This window comes from Pan troglodytes, chromosome 10 (genome assembly GCF_028858775.2).
Source record: "Pan troglodytes isolate AG18354 chromosome 10, NHGRI_mPanTro3-v2.0_pri, whole genome shotgun sequence".
In the NCBI taxonomy this organism is placed as follows: Eukaryota; Metazoa; Chordata; class Mammalia; order Primates; family Hominidae; genus Pan; species Pan troglodytes.
The window spans coordinates 17015897-17032419 of NC_072408.2; the positions used below are offsets into that span (position 1 = coordinate 17015897).

At 37.7% G+C, this 16523-nt stretch overlaps 1 protein-coding gene across 1 annotated transcript in view; it reads right to left on the minus strand.

The window, feature by feature from the left end:
• Nucleotides 1–354: 354 nt before the first annotated feature.
• CLEC2A (C-type lectin domain family 2 member A) overlaps nucleotides 355–16523 on the minus strand; it is a 33898-nt gene continuing 17729 nt past the window's right edge. The window contains exons 6-9 of the mRNA XM_001143480.7: nucleotides 13882–13965; nucleotides 9740–9906; nucleotides 4387–4490; nucleotides 355–1370 (exon numbers count right to left, since the gene is read on the minus strand). Of these exons, the coding sequence (XP_001143480.2) occupies nucleotides 1256–1370; nucleotides 4387–4490; nucleotides 9740–9906; nucleotides 13882–13965 (470 nt within the window). The 3' untranslated portion in view covers nucleotides 355–1255. The remainder of the gene's footprint in view (nucleotides 1371–4386; nucleotides 4491–9739; nucleotides 9907–13881; nucleotides 13966–16523) is intronic.

Genomic DNA, 16523 nt, shown 5'->3' on the forward strand with positions numbered 1-16523 from the left:
CCAACCCCTGCATGGGGGGAGGCAGAGTGAGGAGACCCCACTTGCCTGTCCCTCTTGAAAAAGGAAGAAAATGGCCTTTCCCCTGACCCTTAGAGTGACGGGGTTTGGGGGCATGTTTCCCCCACCCTCAGAAGCTGGAGGATGAAAATAGGAGCAACAGTGAGAGGTTTCGAGGCCTCATTTCATTCGCCTCTTCTCGAGCACCCATGTTATGTGCCAAAATTGTTGCAGGACTTTTCCTTAGTTCAGCTAAAGATGGTGTTCTTGTCCTGCCCATGTCCATAAAAATCTATGCTCACAGATGTTTTAGAGGATGAGTAAATCCGGGTTTTATTGGGTGAAAAGCAAAAAAAAAAAAAAAAAAAAAAAAGGAAAACAGGATGCTCTGTTAGACCACTTCCTGCTGACCATTCTAATCTCAGGTTCCACACAGGAAGAGGAGGGACGATGCTCGCTCTTCTATGCTGCAAAAGTTGTGAACTTCCCAAGGCTCCACCTCAGTGGGCAGACTGGTGGGAGTTTCTCCCGGGCACTGCTTCCCACCTGCCTGTCTCATTTTCACACTGTAATCAAGATACTTTTTTTTTCTCTAGTTTTTCTTACTATCTATCCATTTATACTCACATTCCTACTTGTTCTGAAAGATCACAGTTACCCAGGCAGGTAATTAAAACTGCACTAATGCAACAAGGCAGCTTTGATACAACCTTTGAATGCCCTATAGAATTTAAATTTTATGAAGCATCCAAATATGTGCCCCAAATTAATTTTCTTTCCTTTTTCTTACTTGGGAGATTGCATTTTTTTTCACGAACCTACTATTTGGTCACTTTGATATTTATTACTGTAGTCTATAGAGTATGTTATAATTTTTATGTATAACTCATAATTTATCAGTGTTTATTATTTGTAGATGCTATGTTCTGAGTATTTGGGTCCTCCCAAAACTCATAAATTGAAAGCTAATCACCAGTGTGATGGTATTAGGGGATGGAGCCATCCATCAGGAGGTGATTAGTTCATGAGGATGGAGCCATAGTGAATGTGATTGTGCCCTTATAAAAGGCTCCAGAGAACGGCCTTGTCTCTTTAACCATGGCAGGGCACAGCAAGAAGTTTCCATCTATAAACCAGAAAATGGGCCCTCACCAGAGGTTCTGTATTCTATAACAGAATAAGTGAGAAAGCCACTTTTGCATAATTAGCTCTTCTTTCAATCTTGAAGTGTGATAGTCATTTTCAAGTTTTTTCTGCTCTATAAAAAATATTTAGGTTTGCTGCAAATCCACTTGATATCAATAAATCCTCTGGAACTATGGACTCCATCAGCACTCAAGAAAGCAAAGGATCCGTTCCCTATAATTTCAAACCTGAAAAAGAACACTCTAAATCAGTCTGGGAACCACTTACGGCTGTAATCAAAAAGACAATTAATAATAGAGTGATTTTAAATATATTATACCAAACACTGAGCTCCCAGAAAATATACCCACCCATCACCATATGCTGCATTAAAATATCTGGTATATTAAGGGAAAAATAAGACTGAACATAAGTGTTGGAGTTAAAATCTGTAACCCTATTTAGAACAACTTGTAGATAGGCAGATAGACACGTATAGGTATACAAAGACAGGGGTAAAACCCTTCTTTCCTTCCATTCTTCCTTCCTTCCTTGGTTCTTTCCTTCCTTTCTTCTTTCTTTCCTTTCTATCTATATGCAAAGAGAGAGTGTTTGCCAAATTCAAAGATTCCTGAAATTAAAAAAATTCAGTTTTCTGGCATAATTTTAGGCAATGTACTTTTTCAAAAAGTAAAAATAAGATTTATATTTACTTGGTACTTTTGAAACATACTGCAATAGAAACCTAAGAGACTGCATACTGCAATAGAAACCTAAGAGACTGCTTATAGTCTTTTTTTTACATTTTATCCTCATGGATAGAAAGAATCAATATTGTGAAAATGGCCATATTGCCCAAAGTAATTTAAAGATCCAATGCAATACCCATCAAACTACCTTTGACATTCTCCACAGAATTAGAAGAAAACTACTTTAAATTTCATATGAAACCAAAAAAGAGCCCATATAGCCAAGACAATCCTAAACAAAAAGAGCAAAGCTGGAGGCATCATGCTACCTGACTTCAAACCATGCTACAAGGCTACAGTAACCAAAACAGCATGGTACTGGTACCAAAACAGACATATAGACCAATGGAACAGAATAGAGACCTCAGAAATAATGCCACACATCTACAACCGTCTGAACTTTGACAAACCTGACAAAAACAAGCAATGGGGGAAGGATTCCCTATTTAATAAATGGCGCTGGGAAAACTGGCTATCCATACACAGAAAACTAAAACTGGACCCCTTCCTTACACCTTATACAAAAATTAACTCAAGATGGATTAAAGACTTAAATGTAAAACCCCAAACCATAAAACCCCTAGAAAAAAATCTAGGCAATATCATTCAGGACATAGGCATGGGCAAAGACTTCATGATGAAAACATCAAAAGCAACAAAAGCCAAAACTGACATATGGGATCTAATTAAACTAAAGAGCTTCTGCACAGCAAAAGAAACTATCATCAGAGTAAACAAGCAACTAACAGAATGGGATAAAATTTTTGCAATCTACCCATCTGTCAAAGGTCTAATATCCAGGATCTACAAAGAACTTAAATAAATTTATAAGAAAAAAAACATCAAAAAGTAGGCAAAGGATATGAACAGACAATTCTCAAAAGAAGGCATTTATGCAGCCAACAAACATTTGAAAAAAAAAGCTCAACATCACTGATCTTTAGAGAAATGCAAATCAAAACAATAATGAGATACCATCTCATGCCAGTCAGAATGGCAATTATTAAAAAGTCAAAAAACTAAAGATGCTCGTGAGGCTGTGGCGAGATAGGAATGCTTATACACTGCCGGTGGGAGTGTAAATTAGTTCAACCATCGTAGAAGACAGTGTGGTGATTCCTCAAGGTTCTAGAACCAGAAATACCATTTAACCCAGCAATCCCATTACTGGATATATACCCAAAGGAATATAAGTAATTCTATTATAAAGACATATGCACACATATGTTTATTGCAGCACTATTTACAATAGCAAAAACATGGAATCAACCCAAAGGGCTATCAAAGACAGACTGGTTAAAAAAAAAATGTGGTACATATACACCATGGAATACTGTTCAACCATAAAAAAGAATGAGTCCATGTTCTTTGCAGGGACATGGATGAATCTGGAAACTGTCATCCTCAGCAAACTAACACAGGAATAGAAAACCAAACACTGCATGTTCTCACTCATAAGTGAGAATTGAACAGTGAGAACACATGGACACAGAAAGGGGAACAACACACACTGGGGGCAGTAGGGGGTGGGAGAAAGGGGAGGAAGAGCATTAGGACAAATAGCTAATGCATGTGGAGCTTCAAACCTAGATGATGGATTGGTAGGTGCAACAATCCACCATGGCAGTACCTATGTCACAAACCTACACATTTTGCACTTGTATCCCAGAACTTACAGTAAAATAAAAATATATTTTAAAATTAATTTTCTTTGTTGATAAACAAATCTTTCCTTATTTATAAGTATAATTTGTCCTGTCTTGCATATTTCAATATTTGTTTTATTGGTTGCTTTTTTTAATCTAGCATGTTACTAAAATAATAAGGCAGAGATACATATGTATCCACGAAACAATTATATAAATAAAAAAGTAAACTAAATAAAAAATAAACAAAAATTAAAAAAATAAATATAATATTGCTTATGATGAACATTTGGAAAGCTAAAGACAACTATACAATCCTCAACCATTTTAACCCAAGAAACACTTTTAACAATTTTAACCCACCCAGGAAATGCTTACAGAAATAAAAATAAATAAAATAAGCAACAAATAAATAAAAACAAGTAGTATTCATTGTGGTGGGCATTTGGAATGTTAAAGACAACTATAAAGTCTTTAACCCTTTAAAGACAAAGAAATCTTATATACACTTTACTTGGAAAGGAGTACAAGTAATACGTGAGTTTTGGCTTAAAATTTGCAGAATGATTAAATTTGAATTAGCAAAAGAGAACTAATTGTCAAGGAAGAGCTTGACAATAAAGATAAAATAACAAATAAAAATAAAAATGGAAGATTTCACCATGTGTTATTTAACAAGGTGAGAAGAAAATGGGTTGCTCTAGGGTATGCTTCAATGTGAAAGGGCATATGTCATAGATTGGAGACTAAAAAGTTAATTCTACATGGAAAATAGAAAGATTTGTTTATAATAATACAACTCAAAATGATTTAAAATTTTTCATATGACACACCAGAATAAGAACATTCCTAATACATTGGAAACTCACCAATCATTGAATGTGGTGCCATTTGTCCATTTCCAAGAATCTCCTTGTTTCCTGCTTAGTCCAATCCAGTGCATATCAGTTCCTGCGTACCTCTTCAAAAATTCCTTTCACAAAACAAAGGGAATCAGCGATTACTTAATATGTTACAGCACATTGCTGAACATGCTTCCCACCCCAATTATTCTATCTTTTAGGATTCACATTCTAATTTGTCTTCCCTGATGCTTCTATAACAAACAGCACAGATGTTGATGTTTGGGTTAGTTTTATCAGAAAGATTTTCATTTTGCTTTTTTGCATCTTAAGTATCTCCAAATAATTGGGCTACAACCAAGTCATTGATACCCTTTAGTATGAATGTCACTGATATTGTATGTTTTTTCATATAATCAGAGATAAAACTAACTTCTATATAATTTACTGCAATGAAATCTATTATGTGATGGCTTTAGTCACTGCTCTATTGGCTTTTTGCTATTAAGCCACAAACCTTTCATTAGCTTTTTGTTCTTTTAACTTTTATTTTAGGTTCTGTGATGTATGTGAAGGTTTGTTACAGAGGTAGACTTGTGTCATGAAGGTTTGTTTTACAGATTATTTCATCACCCAAGTATTAAGCCCATTAACCAATAGTTATATCTGTCATATCTGCCATCACATAGTTCTGGGTTAATTATGGCAATGTGCTAATTGAGATCAATAGGAGAGGACTGGAAAGTGTTTTATGTACATCATTTACATAGGCACTGAACAAACTTCTGTGTTAAACAGAACAATTAACTAATTAAAAGTGAGTCTTACCCAATCCAAATATACATGTCAGTACTAGATCAAAGATAAAAGTAGACAGACTCATTAGTTCACAAAAGTCATTTAAAAATTAACTCATCCATAACAAAAGAACCATAAATCAATCACGTAAACACCACTGCAACCATTGTTGTTCTGGTTTTAGCTCTTTGAGGAATTGCCACACTGCTTTCCACAATGGTGGAACTATTTTCACTCCAACCAATAGTGTATAAGTGTTCTTTTCTCTGCAACCTTGCTAGCATTTGTGGTTTTTTGACTTTTTAATAATATCCATTCTGACTGCTGTGAGATGATATCTCGTTGTGGTTTTAATGTGCACTTCTCTAATGATCAGTGATGTTGAGCTTTTTTTCATGTTTGTTGGTGAAATGTATGTCTTCTTTTAAAAAGGGTCTCTTTATGTCCTTTGCCCAATTTTAATAGGGTTGTTTTTCTCTTGTAAATTTGTTTTAAGTTCCTTAGAGATGCTGATGTTAGACTTTGACAGATGCATAGCTTGCAAAAGTTTTCTCCCATTCTGTAGTTTGTCTGTTTACTGTGTTAATAGTTTCTTTTGCTGTGCAGAAACTCTTAAGTTTAATTAGATAATATTTGTCAATTTTTGCATTTTTTTTTACTATTGCTTTTGTTGTCTTTGTCATGAAATTTGCCTGTTTCAATGTCCAGGATGGTATTGCCTAGGTTTTCTTCCAGGCTTTTTATAGTTTGGGGTTTTACATTTAGGTCTTTAATCCATCCTGAGTTGATTTTTGTATATGGTATAAGGAAGGAGTCTTGCTTCACTCCTTTGCATATGGCTAGCCAGTTATTCCAGCACAATTGATTAAATATGGAGTTCTTTTCCTATTGCTTGTTTTTGTCAGCTTTGTCAAAGATCAGATGGTCGTAGGTGTGTGTCCTTATTTCTGGGCTCTCTATTCTGTTCCACTGGTCTATGTGCCTGTTTTTGTACCAGTACCATGCTGTTTTGGTTACTATAGCCCTGTAGTATAGTTTGCAGTCAGGTAACATGATGCTCCTAGCTTTATTCTTTTTGCTTAGGATTGCCTTGGCAATTTGGGCTCTTTTATGATTCCACATGAATTTTAAAATAGTTTTTTCTTTCTAATTTCATGAAGAATATCATTGGTAGTTTGACAGGAATAGCATTGAATTTCTGTCAGTTCAATGCCATTCCAGCCAGTTCAGCCTGGTTAAGAACTCTTGTTGGAGAACTGGTGCAGTTGTTTGGAAAACATATGACACTCTGACTATTTGAGTTACTGGAGTTCTTGCATTAATTCTGTCTCGTCTCTGCAGTGGGTGTCAATTTAACTGCAGTGTATATTTAGTACAGTCGATAGATCTCTTTTCTGTTTTCATAGGGCTGAAGCTTTGTGCAGGGTCTTTATTTGAAGGTGACTTCTTTAATTTTAGAGGGGGTTATGTTAGTGAGATATCTTTGGTGTTGAAGATTTGAGGTGTGATCCAGTAGGTTGCGCTTGGACGTATTTGTCAGTTGGGAGACTCTTGATCCATTGTGTGACTCCCTTACTTTTCCTCACAGTTGCAGCCATGTTCTCTCTCAATGTTCTGAAAATGTGGGTTTCTCTCCCACTTGAGTGCTGGCTGTAGATTGTGACTTGGCAATTCTAGGCTGCCCACTGCAGCCCTTGGGTGATCTCAGTGTTTATGTTTCTTTCCCAACTTGGAGGCAGCAATGGAAGAGACCTTAGTAGTGGTAAAAGCCAATGGTCTTTTGCTTTTCTCCTGGGAGCTTCACTCCAGAGAGATGCAAGTAAGCAATCATTCAGTGCAATCAGCCCAGGAGGGAGGGTCTCTGCTGTGGGCCCAAGCTGGAGGTTCCATGTCTGGTGATGAGCAAGGTGGGTGAGCAGAGCCTGTGGAGATGGACTGGCCTCCTCTCCTGCAACTTGTTGGAGGTGTGGATGAGAGACTTAGGGTCTTTGCTCCTTCATTAGTCTGAGGGCAGCAAGGGCAGTTCCAGTGCAGAGGCAGTGGTAGAGAGGTTTCCTGTTGCCCCTGGAGGCTCTCTCTAAGACATTCCAGAGCTGCTACTGGCTCAATAGCTCTTGCGAGGGGGGCTGGAGGCCCAGGCCTGGAGGACCCTCCTGGTGAGGAGACAAGGAGATGGGCACTCATGTAACAGTCTGGCCACTTTATCATAGGGCTGCTGTGGTATGCTGGTGGCCATCTCCAGTCCCTATTTACCTCGGATTTTCTGATACCTCTAGGTACCAACAGTGAAGCCTACAAAACAGCAAAGAAGGTGGCCTGCCCCTCCCTCTGTGAGCTCTGTGCCAGGCAGGTACATAGCTATTACCGGCCCAAGAACACCTGTAGGAGGCAGCTAAAGACCCTGGTTAGAGATCCTGCCCAGTGAGGAGGAATGGGATTGGGTACCCACTTACAAGGGCAGTCTGGCCACTTTTTTGTAGAGCAGCTGTGCCGTGCTGGGGGACCACTTCCACCCCTGGTCAACTTGGACTCTCCAAAGCCTGAAGGCTGGATGGCTAAGTCACCCAAACAGCAAAGATGGCTGCCCACATCTCCCTCTGGGAGCTGTTTCAGGGAGGTGCAATGCTGTTATTGATGGCTGGCTAGAACTCCAAGCCAGTGGGTCCTATCCTGTGAGATGCCATGGAAGTGGGTCCTGCAGAATGTCGCTGCTCAGCCTCCTGGATTCAGCCCCTTTACTAGGGACGTGTAAGGGGGTCTAACCTCCCTCTTCGCTGGAGTTTCAACTACTTTTGCTGGGAAGCCTGGAACTCCTGGCTATCTGAGGCTCCCGGGTCACTGCACATGCCTGAGAGGCTGCTCTTTTGAAGCTCCACTTAGCTCTGTGTGTCAGACTGAAGGCCCCGGTGGAGTTGGTTCACAAGGGGATCTCCTGACCCGAGGGTTGCAAAGATCCATGGGAGCAGCATGGGTTCCAGGGGTTGCACATTCACTCACCACTTCCCTGCGCGAGGGGAGTTCCCCTGGCTCCATGTCGTTCCCAGGTTGGCCATCGACCTGCCTTGCTTTTCTTCATTGTCTATGGGTTGAGTTGTTTCCTTGATTACTTCCATTGCGTGTACCCTGGATGTTTCAGTTCAAAGTGCTGTATTTACTCACCCGTTCAGTTCCTCTCTTTGAGAGCTGCGCACACCAGCTACTTCTAGTCGGCCATCTTGGCCGCTCTCCAACCCCCAGCTTTTCCTTAAAAACTAATCTATTTTCTTACTCTGTGTCCCTAGAGTCCACGTGTCTCCTTCTTTGCCCTCTTTACTTCCATTAATTCACTCGCTTCTTCGAAGTGCACATATTTCCTTCATTTCCTTGTCTCTAAATTCTAAGAGCTGTATTTTTAAAAATTTTTTCTGTCTATGCTTGGTAGAATGCAAATTGAAAAGGGTTTAAAAAATCTACTTAATAATCTAAGAACATTTAATGAAGACATTTAGATACATAAACAGTATGCATTGTGGTAAAGGACATGGCATCACTAGTCATCTTGCCTGGGTTCAAATCCCAGCCCAACAACTTATGGCTGTGTCATTGGCTGGGTTACATAACATTTCTGTGACTGACTTTCCTCATCTTTAAAGTAGGGAGAGTTATATAACTCCTTCATGGGTGTTAGTAGAAGATTACATGAGATTATATAGTTTCAGTGCTTAGAACACTGTTTAGCACACATTGTCATATACAGTTGACTCAAACAATGTGGCAGTTAGGGGCACTGACCCCCTGTGCAGTCAAAAGTCTGTATATAACTTTTGACTCCTCAAAAAGTTAACAATGCTGTGTATGGTATCTCATGCTAATTCTAGCACTTTGGGAGGCTGAGGCAGTAGAATTGCTTGATCTCAGTTTGAGACCAGCCTGGACAACATAGTGAGACCTCATCTCTACAAAAAATAAACAAAATTAGCCAGGAGTGGTGGTCTGCACCTGTAGACCCAGCTACTCAGGAGGCTAAGGTGGGAGGATTGCTTGATCCCAGGAATTCAAGGCTGCAGTGAGCTGAGATTGCACCACTGCACTCCAGCCTAGGTGCCAGAGTGAGACTCTGTCTTAAAAACAAACAAACAAACAAACAAAAAACAAAAACAGAAAACTTAGCCACTAGTAGCCTGCTGTTGACTGGAAGTCTTACTGGTAACATAAAAGTAAATTAACACATATTTTCATGTTATTTGAATTATATGCTGTATTATTACCATAAAGGAAGCTAGAGAAAAGAAGATGTTATTAAGAAAATCATAAGAAAGAGAAAATCTATTTACTATTCATTAAGTGGAAGTGAAGACATCGTAAAAGTCTTCATCCTCGTTGTTTTCATATTGAGTAGGCTGAGGAGGGGGAAGAAGAGGAGGGTTTGTTCTTGCTGTCTCAAGGGTGGCAGAGGAAAAATAATCCAGGTATAAGTGAACCCACACAGTTCAAACCCATGTTGTTCAAGGATCAATTGTATTATAGTATTAGCTATTATTGTTTTATTATGTTTTTATACAAACAATCTCTGAAATTACTGAAGACTTTTCTGTTTTCTTACCATGTCTTCTTGTGTATCAATCTGAGCAAGTTCTGCTTTCTGCAAACTACAAAATATTTTACTGGCTGTCCAATTTCTGGTATCATCAGAAAAATAGAAACACTTATCTCTCACTCCAAGCCAGTCCCCTGAACATGCCACAGGTTTAGCATGCTTGGACCATGTGGCTGAAAAAAAAAAGAAAGAAATGATCAGATAAAGCATAAGTTAAAAAGTGTTTCTACTCATTCAGGTGTATTAATTTTACTTTTTGCTCCCACAGTTTGAGGCCTGTAAGTTAGCTTCCCCCCTCCCCAGAATGAGCATGAATTAACTTCCCCTGTCTGTAAGGAAGATCATTTAGTGATCAAGCAGTGCATACTTTTTTCTATTTCCCTGGCTTCTATTTTGAGAAATGGAACCATTAGCTTCTCATAATCTATATTAATATCCTGCCAAAAACAATGCATAAAATGTAGCTATAAATTCTGCAATCAAGGTAGAGTGCTGGAGATCTGCATGTAATTTAGGTTTCAGAGGTTAGGGTAAGAAATGGAGGCTTTCCTTTACCTATGAAAACACCCAAGCTAGGAAAGTGAAACTCGCCATAAAGGACAACACATCAGTGAAACATAAGAATTAGTGAAACCTTTGTTTCATTTCATTTACATCCAGTGCTGAAGAATATGGAATAATAATGAAAGCACATTGTTTGGAGATTTACTGTCTCAAGGTTTTATTTAGGTGCTAAGTATTCAGAATAAGACAAGTCCATGCATTCCACATGTTTGAATAAATTAATGCAAGTAATAAAGAGCCAACTATATGCTCAAATGTAGGGCAAACTCCAAAGGCTGCACCCCCTACTCCACCATGATTTATTATTATTATTATTATTATTTTGTAGTGCTCAGAAGTGGATACAGGCTACTACACAGGGTGTAAGATATAATGTGTTTCAACTCTCTCTCTCTGCTCTTTTTGTTTTGTTAAACTTTAAGTTCTGGGATAAATCTGCAGAGTGTGCAGGTTTGTGACGTTGGTATACATGTGCTATGGTGGCTTGCTGTGCCTATCAACCCATCTTCTAGGTTTGAAGCCCCGCATGCATTAGGTATTTTGCAATCTATCCATTTGACAAAGGACTAATATCCAGAATCTGCAAAGAACTTAAACAAATTTACAAGAAAAAAACAAACAATCCCATCAAAAAGTGGGTGAAGGATATGAACAGACACTTCTCAAAGAAGACATTTATGCAGCCAACAGACACAGGAAAAAACGCTCATCATCACTGGCCATCAGAGAAATGCAAATCAAAACCACAATGAGATATCATCTCGCACCAGTTAGAATGGTGATCATTAAAAAGTCAGGAAACAACAGATGCTGGAGAGGATGTGGAGAAATAGGAATACTTTTACACTGTTGGTGGGACTGTAAACTAGTTCAACCATTGTGGAAGACAGTGTGGTGATTCCTCAGGGATCTAGAACTAGAAATACCATTTGACCCAGCCATTCCATTACTGGGTATATACCCGAAGGATTATAAATCATGCTGCTATAAAGACACATGCACACGTATGTTTATTGTGGCACTATTCACAATAGCAAAGACTTGGAACCAAACCAAGTGCCCATCAATGATAGAATGGATTAAGAAAATGTGGCACATATACACCATGGAATACTATGCAGCCATAAAAAAGGATGAGTTCATGTCCTTTGTAGGGACATGGATGAAGCTGGAAACCATCATTCTCAGCAAACTATGGCAAGGACAGAAAACCAAACACCACATGTTCTTACTCATAGGTGGGAATTGAACAATGAGAACACGTGGACACAGGGAGGGGAACATCACACATCGGGGTGATGTTGGGGTTGGGGGAGTGGGGAGGGATAGCATTAGGAGATATATCTAATGTAAATGACGAGTTAATGGGTGCAGCACACCAACATGGCACATGCATACATATGTAACAAACCTGCACATTGTGCACATGTACCCTAGAACTTAAAGTATAATAATAAAAAAAAGAAAAAATAATAATCGCCATACTGACTGGCCTGAGATGGTATCTCATGTGGTTTTGATTTGCATTTCTCTACTGACCAGTGATGATGAGCTTTTCTTTATATGTTTACTGGCCACATAAATGTCTTCTTTTGTCTTTCTGCTCTTTTTAATCAATGAATAAATGAACATAAAAACGTACTGTAGAAACTCTTGTCTATATTTAACTTCCAGATGTTTAGACAGCAATAACATTAAGCTCTAAGACTACACTGACAGTAGAGACTATAAACAAGAAGACTATCAGTATTCTTGAGAATGCCCGAAACCCAACCAAACCCAACCCAACCCAATCAAACCAAAACAAAACAAAGAGCAGTGCTACTTAGCCAAATTTAAGTGCTAAATTAAGCAAACCATGCATATGGAAAATCAAGTGCTGGGGACTATTTGGCCATGGCTCAGGAATTAAATTCTACCTTTGGATCTTTTTCACAAAATAAACCCATAGAACCCAGAGGAAATTTAACAACTTCATTTTTACAAATATTGCGATTCCAATGAGACAATCTTGCAAAAGGTCACATATGCCGTTATTTCTTTGTTTTTTTTTTTCATTTAACTTAATATGATAGTGAAGGAGTTCAGAACATGATGCCTCGAAATATGTCACTCAGGCATATAGACTCTTTTGAGTTAAAGGCACTTTTAAAACAGCAGATGCAAGAGAAAACACTCTGAGCTTCCTTCTTTTTCTTATAAGCAGGAGATAAAATACCTATGTGAAAGATATCTTCTCTATACCAGAAGGAAAGCAACATTCTTATAGTCAAGGATAGGTAGTTGAGGCCAAAGGAAATGTGTGCAAACAACATTTGTTAATTTAACATTTATCTTTCCAGTCACTTTTCTACTCAATTAATTACCCTAGATCAAACCTCTTTGTCTTGCCACATTTTCATAATTTATTACCCTTTGTTGAATTCAATATATAAGTGTTCAACTCTACCTGCATCTTTAGGCTTTCATAAGGAAGACGTGCATGTCACACCAAACTTATATTAACTAAACGCATGTGCTTTGCTCAAGTTGATGTGTCTTGTGTCAATTTCATTCTCAGGCCCGCAGAAAAACCCTGAGCGGGTAGAGGTAAGATTTTGCATCCCAATTAACAGAAATAAATAAAGTTTTATAGAACAAACTATTAGTGACATAACTTACTCTTGATTAAAAAGAAATTAAAGGAATGCTACAATTATGAAGGTCAAGCTGCATGGTTTTTAAAATTTATCAAGCATTAGAGTTATACAGCCAAGGTTTTTGATCCTAGGTCTGGAATGTATTATTTGTGAGAGGCAACTTACTCATTCTGTCCTGTATATTTTTTATCTGTAAATGGATTTTCTTATACCTGTATCCTAGTCTAATGAGGATTAAATACAAATAACAGAGCATAGTGTATTTAACATTAGCTCACTAATTCACAAACTCTAGAAAAGAAAATTATCTGTAACAAGCCCATAGAACTGATGTTTATGTGGGATTTTTTTTATAAATATAGAAATTGATCCTCCTAGTTTTAAAACTTGAAACTTACATTTGTCTTATTTGAGTTCATTCTTTAGGAATCTGACCTTTAGTCCTCTCAGATAGTAACAGGAAACCGAAAGTCACCAGATCACCACTTCCAGACAAGGGACTCCTCACCGCCATGATTGTCTAACCGACCACCAGCTCCCTGTTGACCAACTCTTCTTCCCTACCCCTCCCTAATTCGGGAATAGTCATTGTCTCCGGGATTGGCTCTCTGTGCCCTGAGCAATGGGACCTAGACTGAACCCCTGGCATTTCAGTAACATCGCTATTGCTGTCGCCATCTGGTGGTCATCTAAGAATTTAAGATTATTTTTCTTAAGCATCAAGGACTATAAAGTCAAGAACATAATTCTATTGTAAAACTGAGAGTGTTTGGGGGAAAGGCAAGGATTATGGTAAAAACGGTTGAACTGGTAAAAATTTGAGGACAAGTGTCTATAAAACCCTTTAATCACTCTAGATCTGGGAGATTTGGAGTTAAACTTGAGATATACATGGACCCGTCAGGCGTGAAGAACCATAGAAACTGTATGAATTAAACCACTCACCTATCATAATAATGCAAACTGTAGTAATAATAATACTCAGGAAGCATATAAGGCCAATCTTCCAGTTTTGTATCAACTTGGGAACTGCAAATTAAATCAACACATATTATACAATTTCTGAATAAACACTGACTCGATATTATTACTGGTGTATTCCTCTCCTATAATTGTTAATCAGGAAACCCTCAATCAAGTACATACATCTCAAAATAACAAAGGGTAGCAAACCATCAAAAAGTGCAAGGAAGATAAGTACCAAAAAATGATTGCTATAGCTGTTCAGCTCGAGAGAGTGGTGAGTGCAGAAATCACTGAGTTTTGGGGGAATGAGGAAGGAAAGGAAAGGAAAGTTTACTTAAAAGGTAGAAATAGTTTGGGGGATTATAAGCAAAAAGGCATAAAGATCATCAAAAGGTCCACGATTAGAACAAATGTTTATAACAGATATATAAGGCAATAGGATTAAAGACAGGAAAGAAAGGAGTCATAAGGTCATGACAGAAGACCTTAAATGAGAGATATATTTTTCTTTATTCTTTAAGCCATGGAGGAAATAAACAATGTGTTTCAGCAAGAGAATATTCAAGATAAGAGCAGCAATTTATTTATTTGTGGTAAGCAAACAAAATTAGAGAAGACTCAGGATTTGACACTCGTGGAAATGCTGTGAGGTTAAGAACAAATAATAATTCTATTAATGATAAAGTAATTGTAGCTGATATATCATTAGTAGATGTAGAAACAATCTAGGAAGAATGTGCGTGTATGTGTGTGTCTGTGTGTGTGTGTGTACAGTCATGCATAGCTTAGCAATGGGGAGATATTTTGAGAAATGTGCCTTTAGGTGATTGTGTCATTGTGGGAACATCATAGAGTGTACTTACACAAACTTAGACAGTATAGCCTAAGTTTGTGTGATTCATGATCACCAGACTACAGATAATGTGCAATAAAGTAATTTCAAGACTGGATTGAGAGAAGCCAGATTCTGAGATGTTTACAAAGAGAATGTTTGATAGGAAGAAGAGTTTGGTAATTTATCTTACATCAAGAGAAACAATAGCTAAAGATAGAAAACATAAAATGTGTTTTTTTTTTTCAAGATTAGGGAGAAATGAAGAACAAGGAAGAGGAAAAGATAAAAACCACTGCACAAATTTCAGACACCCAAAAGAGTAATTTGTGGGCAAAGCCATGTCTTACACAAAAGGTATTGAAACAATTGAGAAAAAAAGGCTTTACCATACTGCAACATCAGCTTACAAAATTTATTTAAGACATATCATTGACCTGAACATACAACCTGAAACCATACAATTTCTAGAAAACATAAAATAGTTTGTGACCATGAGAATTAGTAAAGCTGTCTTAGGGAAAGAAGAGAAAGTACAGTGTAAAATTAAAAGAAAATGATAAATTGAATTTAATTGAAATTTAAGGGCTGGGCACAGTGGCTCATGCCGGTAATCCCAGCACTTTGGGAGGCCAAGGAGGGTGGCTCACCTGAGGTCAGGAATTTGAGACCAGCCTGGCCAACATGGTGAGACCCCTTCTCTACTAAAAATACAAAAAATTAGCTGTGCATGATGGCAGGCACCTGTAATCCCAGCTACTCAGGAGGTTGAGGCAGGAGAATACTTGAACCCAGGAGGCGGAGGCTGCAGTGATCAGAATTATGCCACTGCACTCCAGCCTGGGTGACAGAGTGAGGCTCTGTCTTAAAAAAGAAAAAGAAAGAAAGAAAGAAGAAGGAAAGAAAGAAAGAAAGAAAGAAACCTCTGCCCATTTCAAGATACAAGACACTGTTGTGAATATAAATATGCAAGTTACAGACTGGGAGAAAATAGTCACAATACGTGTATGCAAAAAAGACTGGTATCGAAAATACTAAAAGGTCTGTAGTTTAGAGATATAGTACAAACAACTTGATAAAAAAAAGAACCAAAGTCTTGAACAAATACTTACAGAAGAATACACGCAAGTGAGCAATAAGCACATAAAAGATGTTCCATATTATTAGTCACAAGCAAAATGCAGAATAAAACCACAATGGAATATGACTACATGCCACTTGCACTGTTAAAATGAAAAAGACTGGCAGCACCAAGTGTTAGCAGGATATAGGGGAACCGAAACACATACACAACTGGTTGAAGTACAAAAATGTATAAGTGTTTTGGAAAATTCTTTAGCAGTTTTTATTTTTAATTAAAATATATGTCCTTCATTCCTGTTCTGGCATGTGATATTTGCAATAGATTGGAAGTCATCCCTACTGTTCTCACAGTGACAACAAAAAAAAAGCTGAGAAAACTAAATAAAAACAACACTTCTAGTATGCAGAAATAGTATTGATTTGTTAAATGTGCTCTTTTAAGTAACCCTCTTGAACTCTGGTATTATTTTTAATAGTTTTCTAGTTGATTCTATTGATATTTATTTTTATATAATCAAATTATCTGAAAATATTGCAGATACAACTCTTCCATTGCAATCCTTGTCCTTTATAATTCCTTTTGTTTTCTTATATCACTGGTTACCTTTAGCATTGTACTACACTATTGCTAAACAGTAGTAGTTACAGTGAACATTTTTTTCTTGTTTTTAATCTTAAATGAAATGTTTAAATTTTCATTATTAAG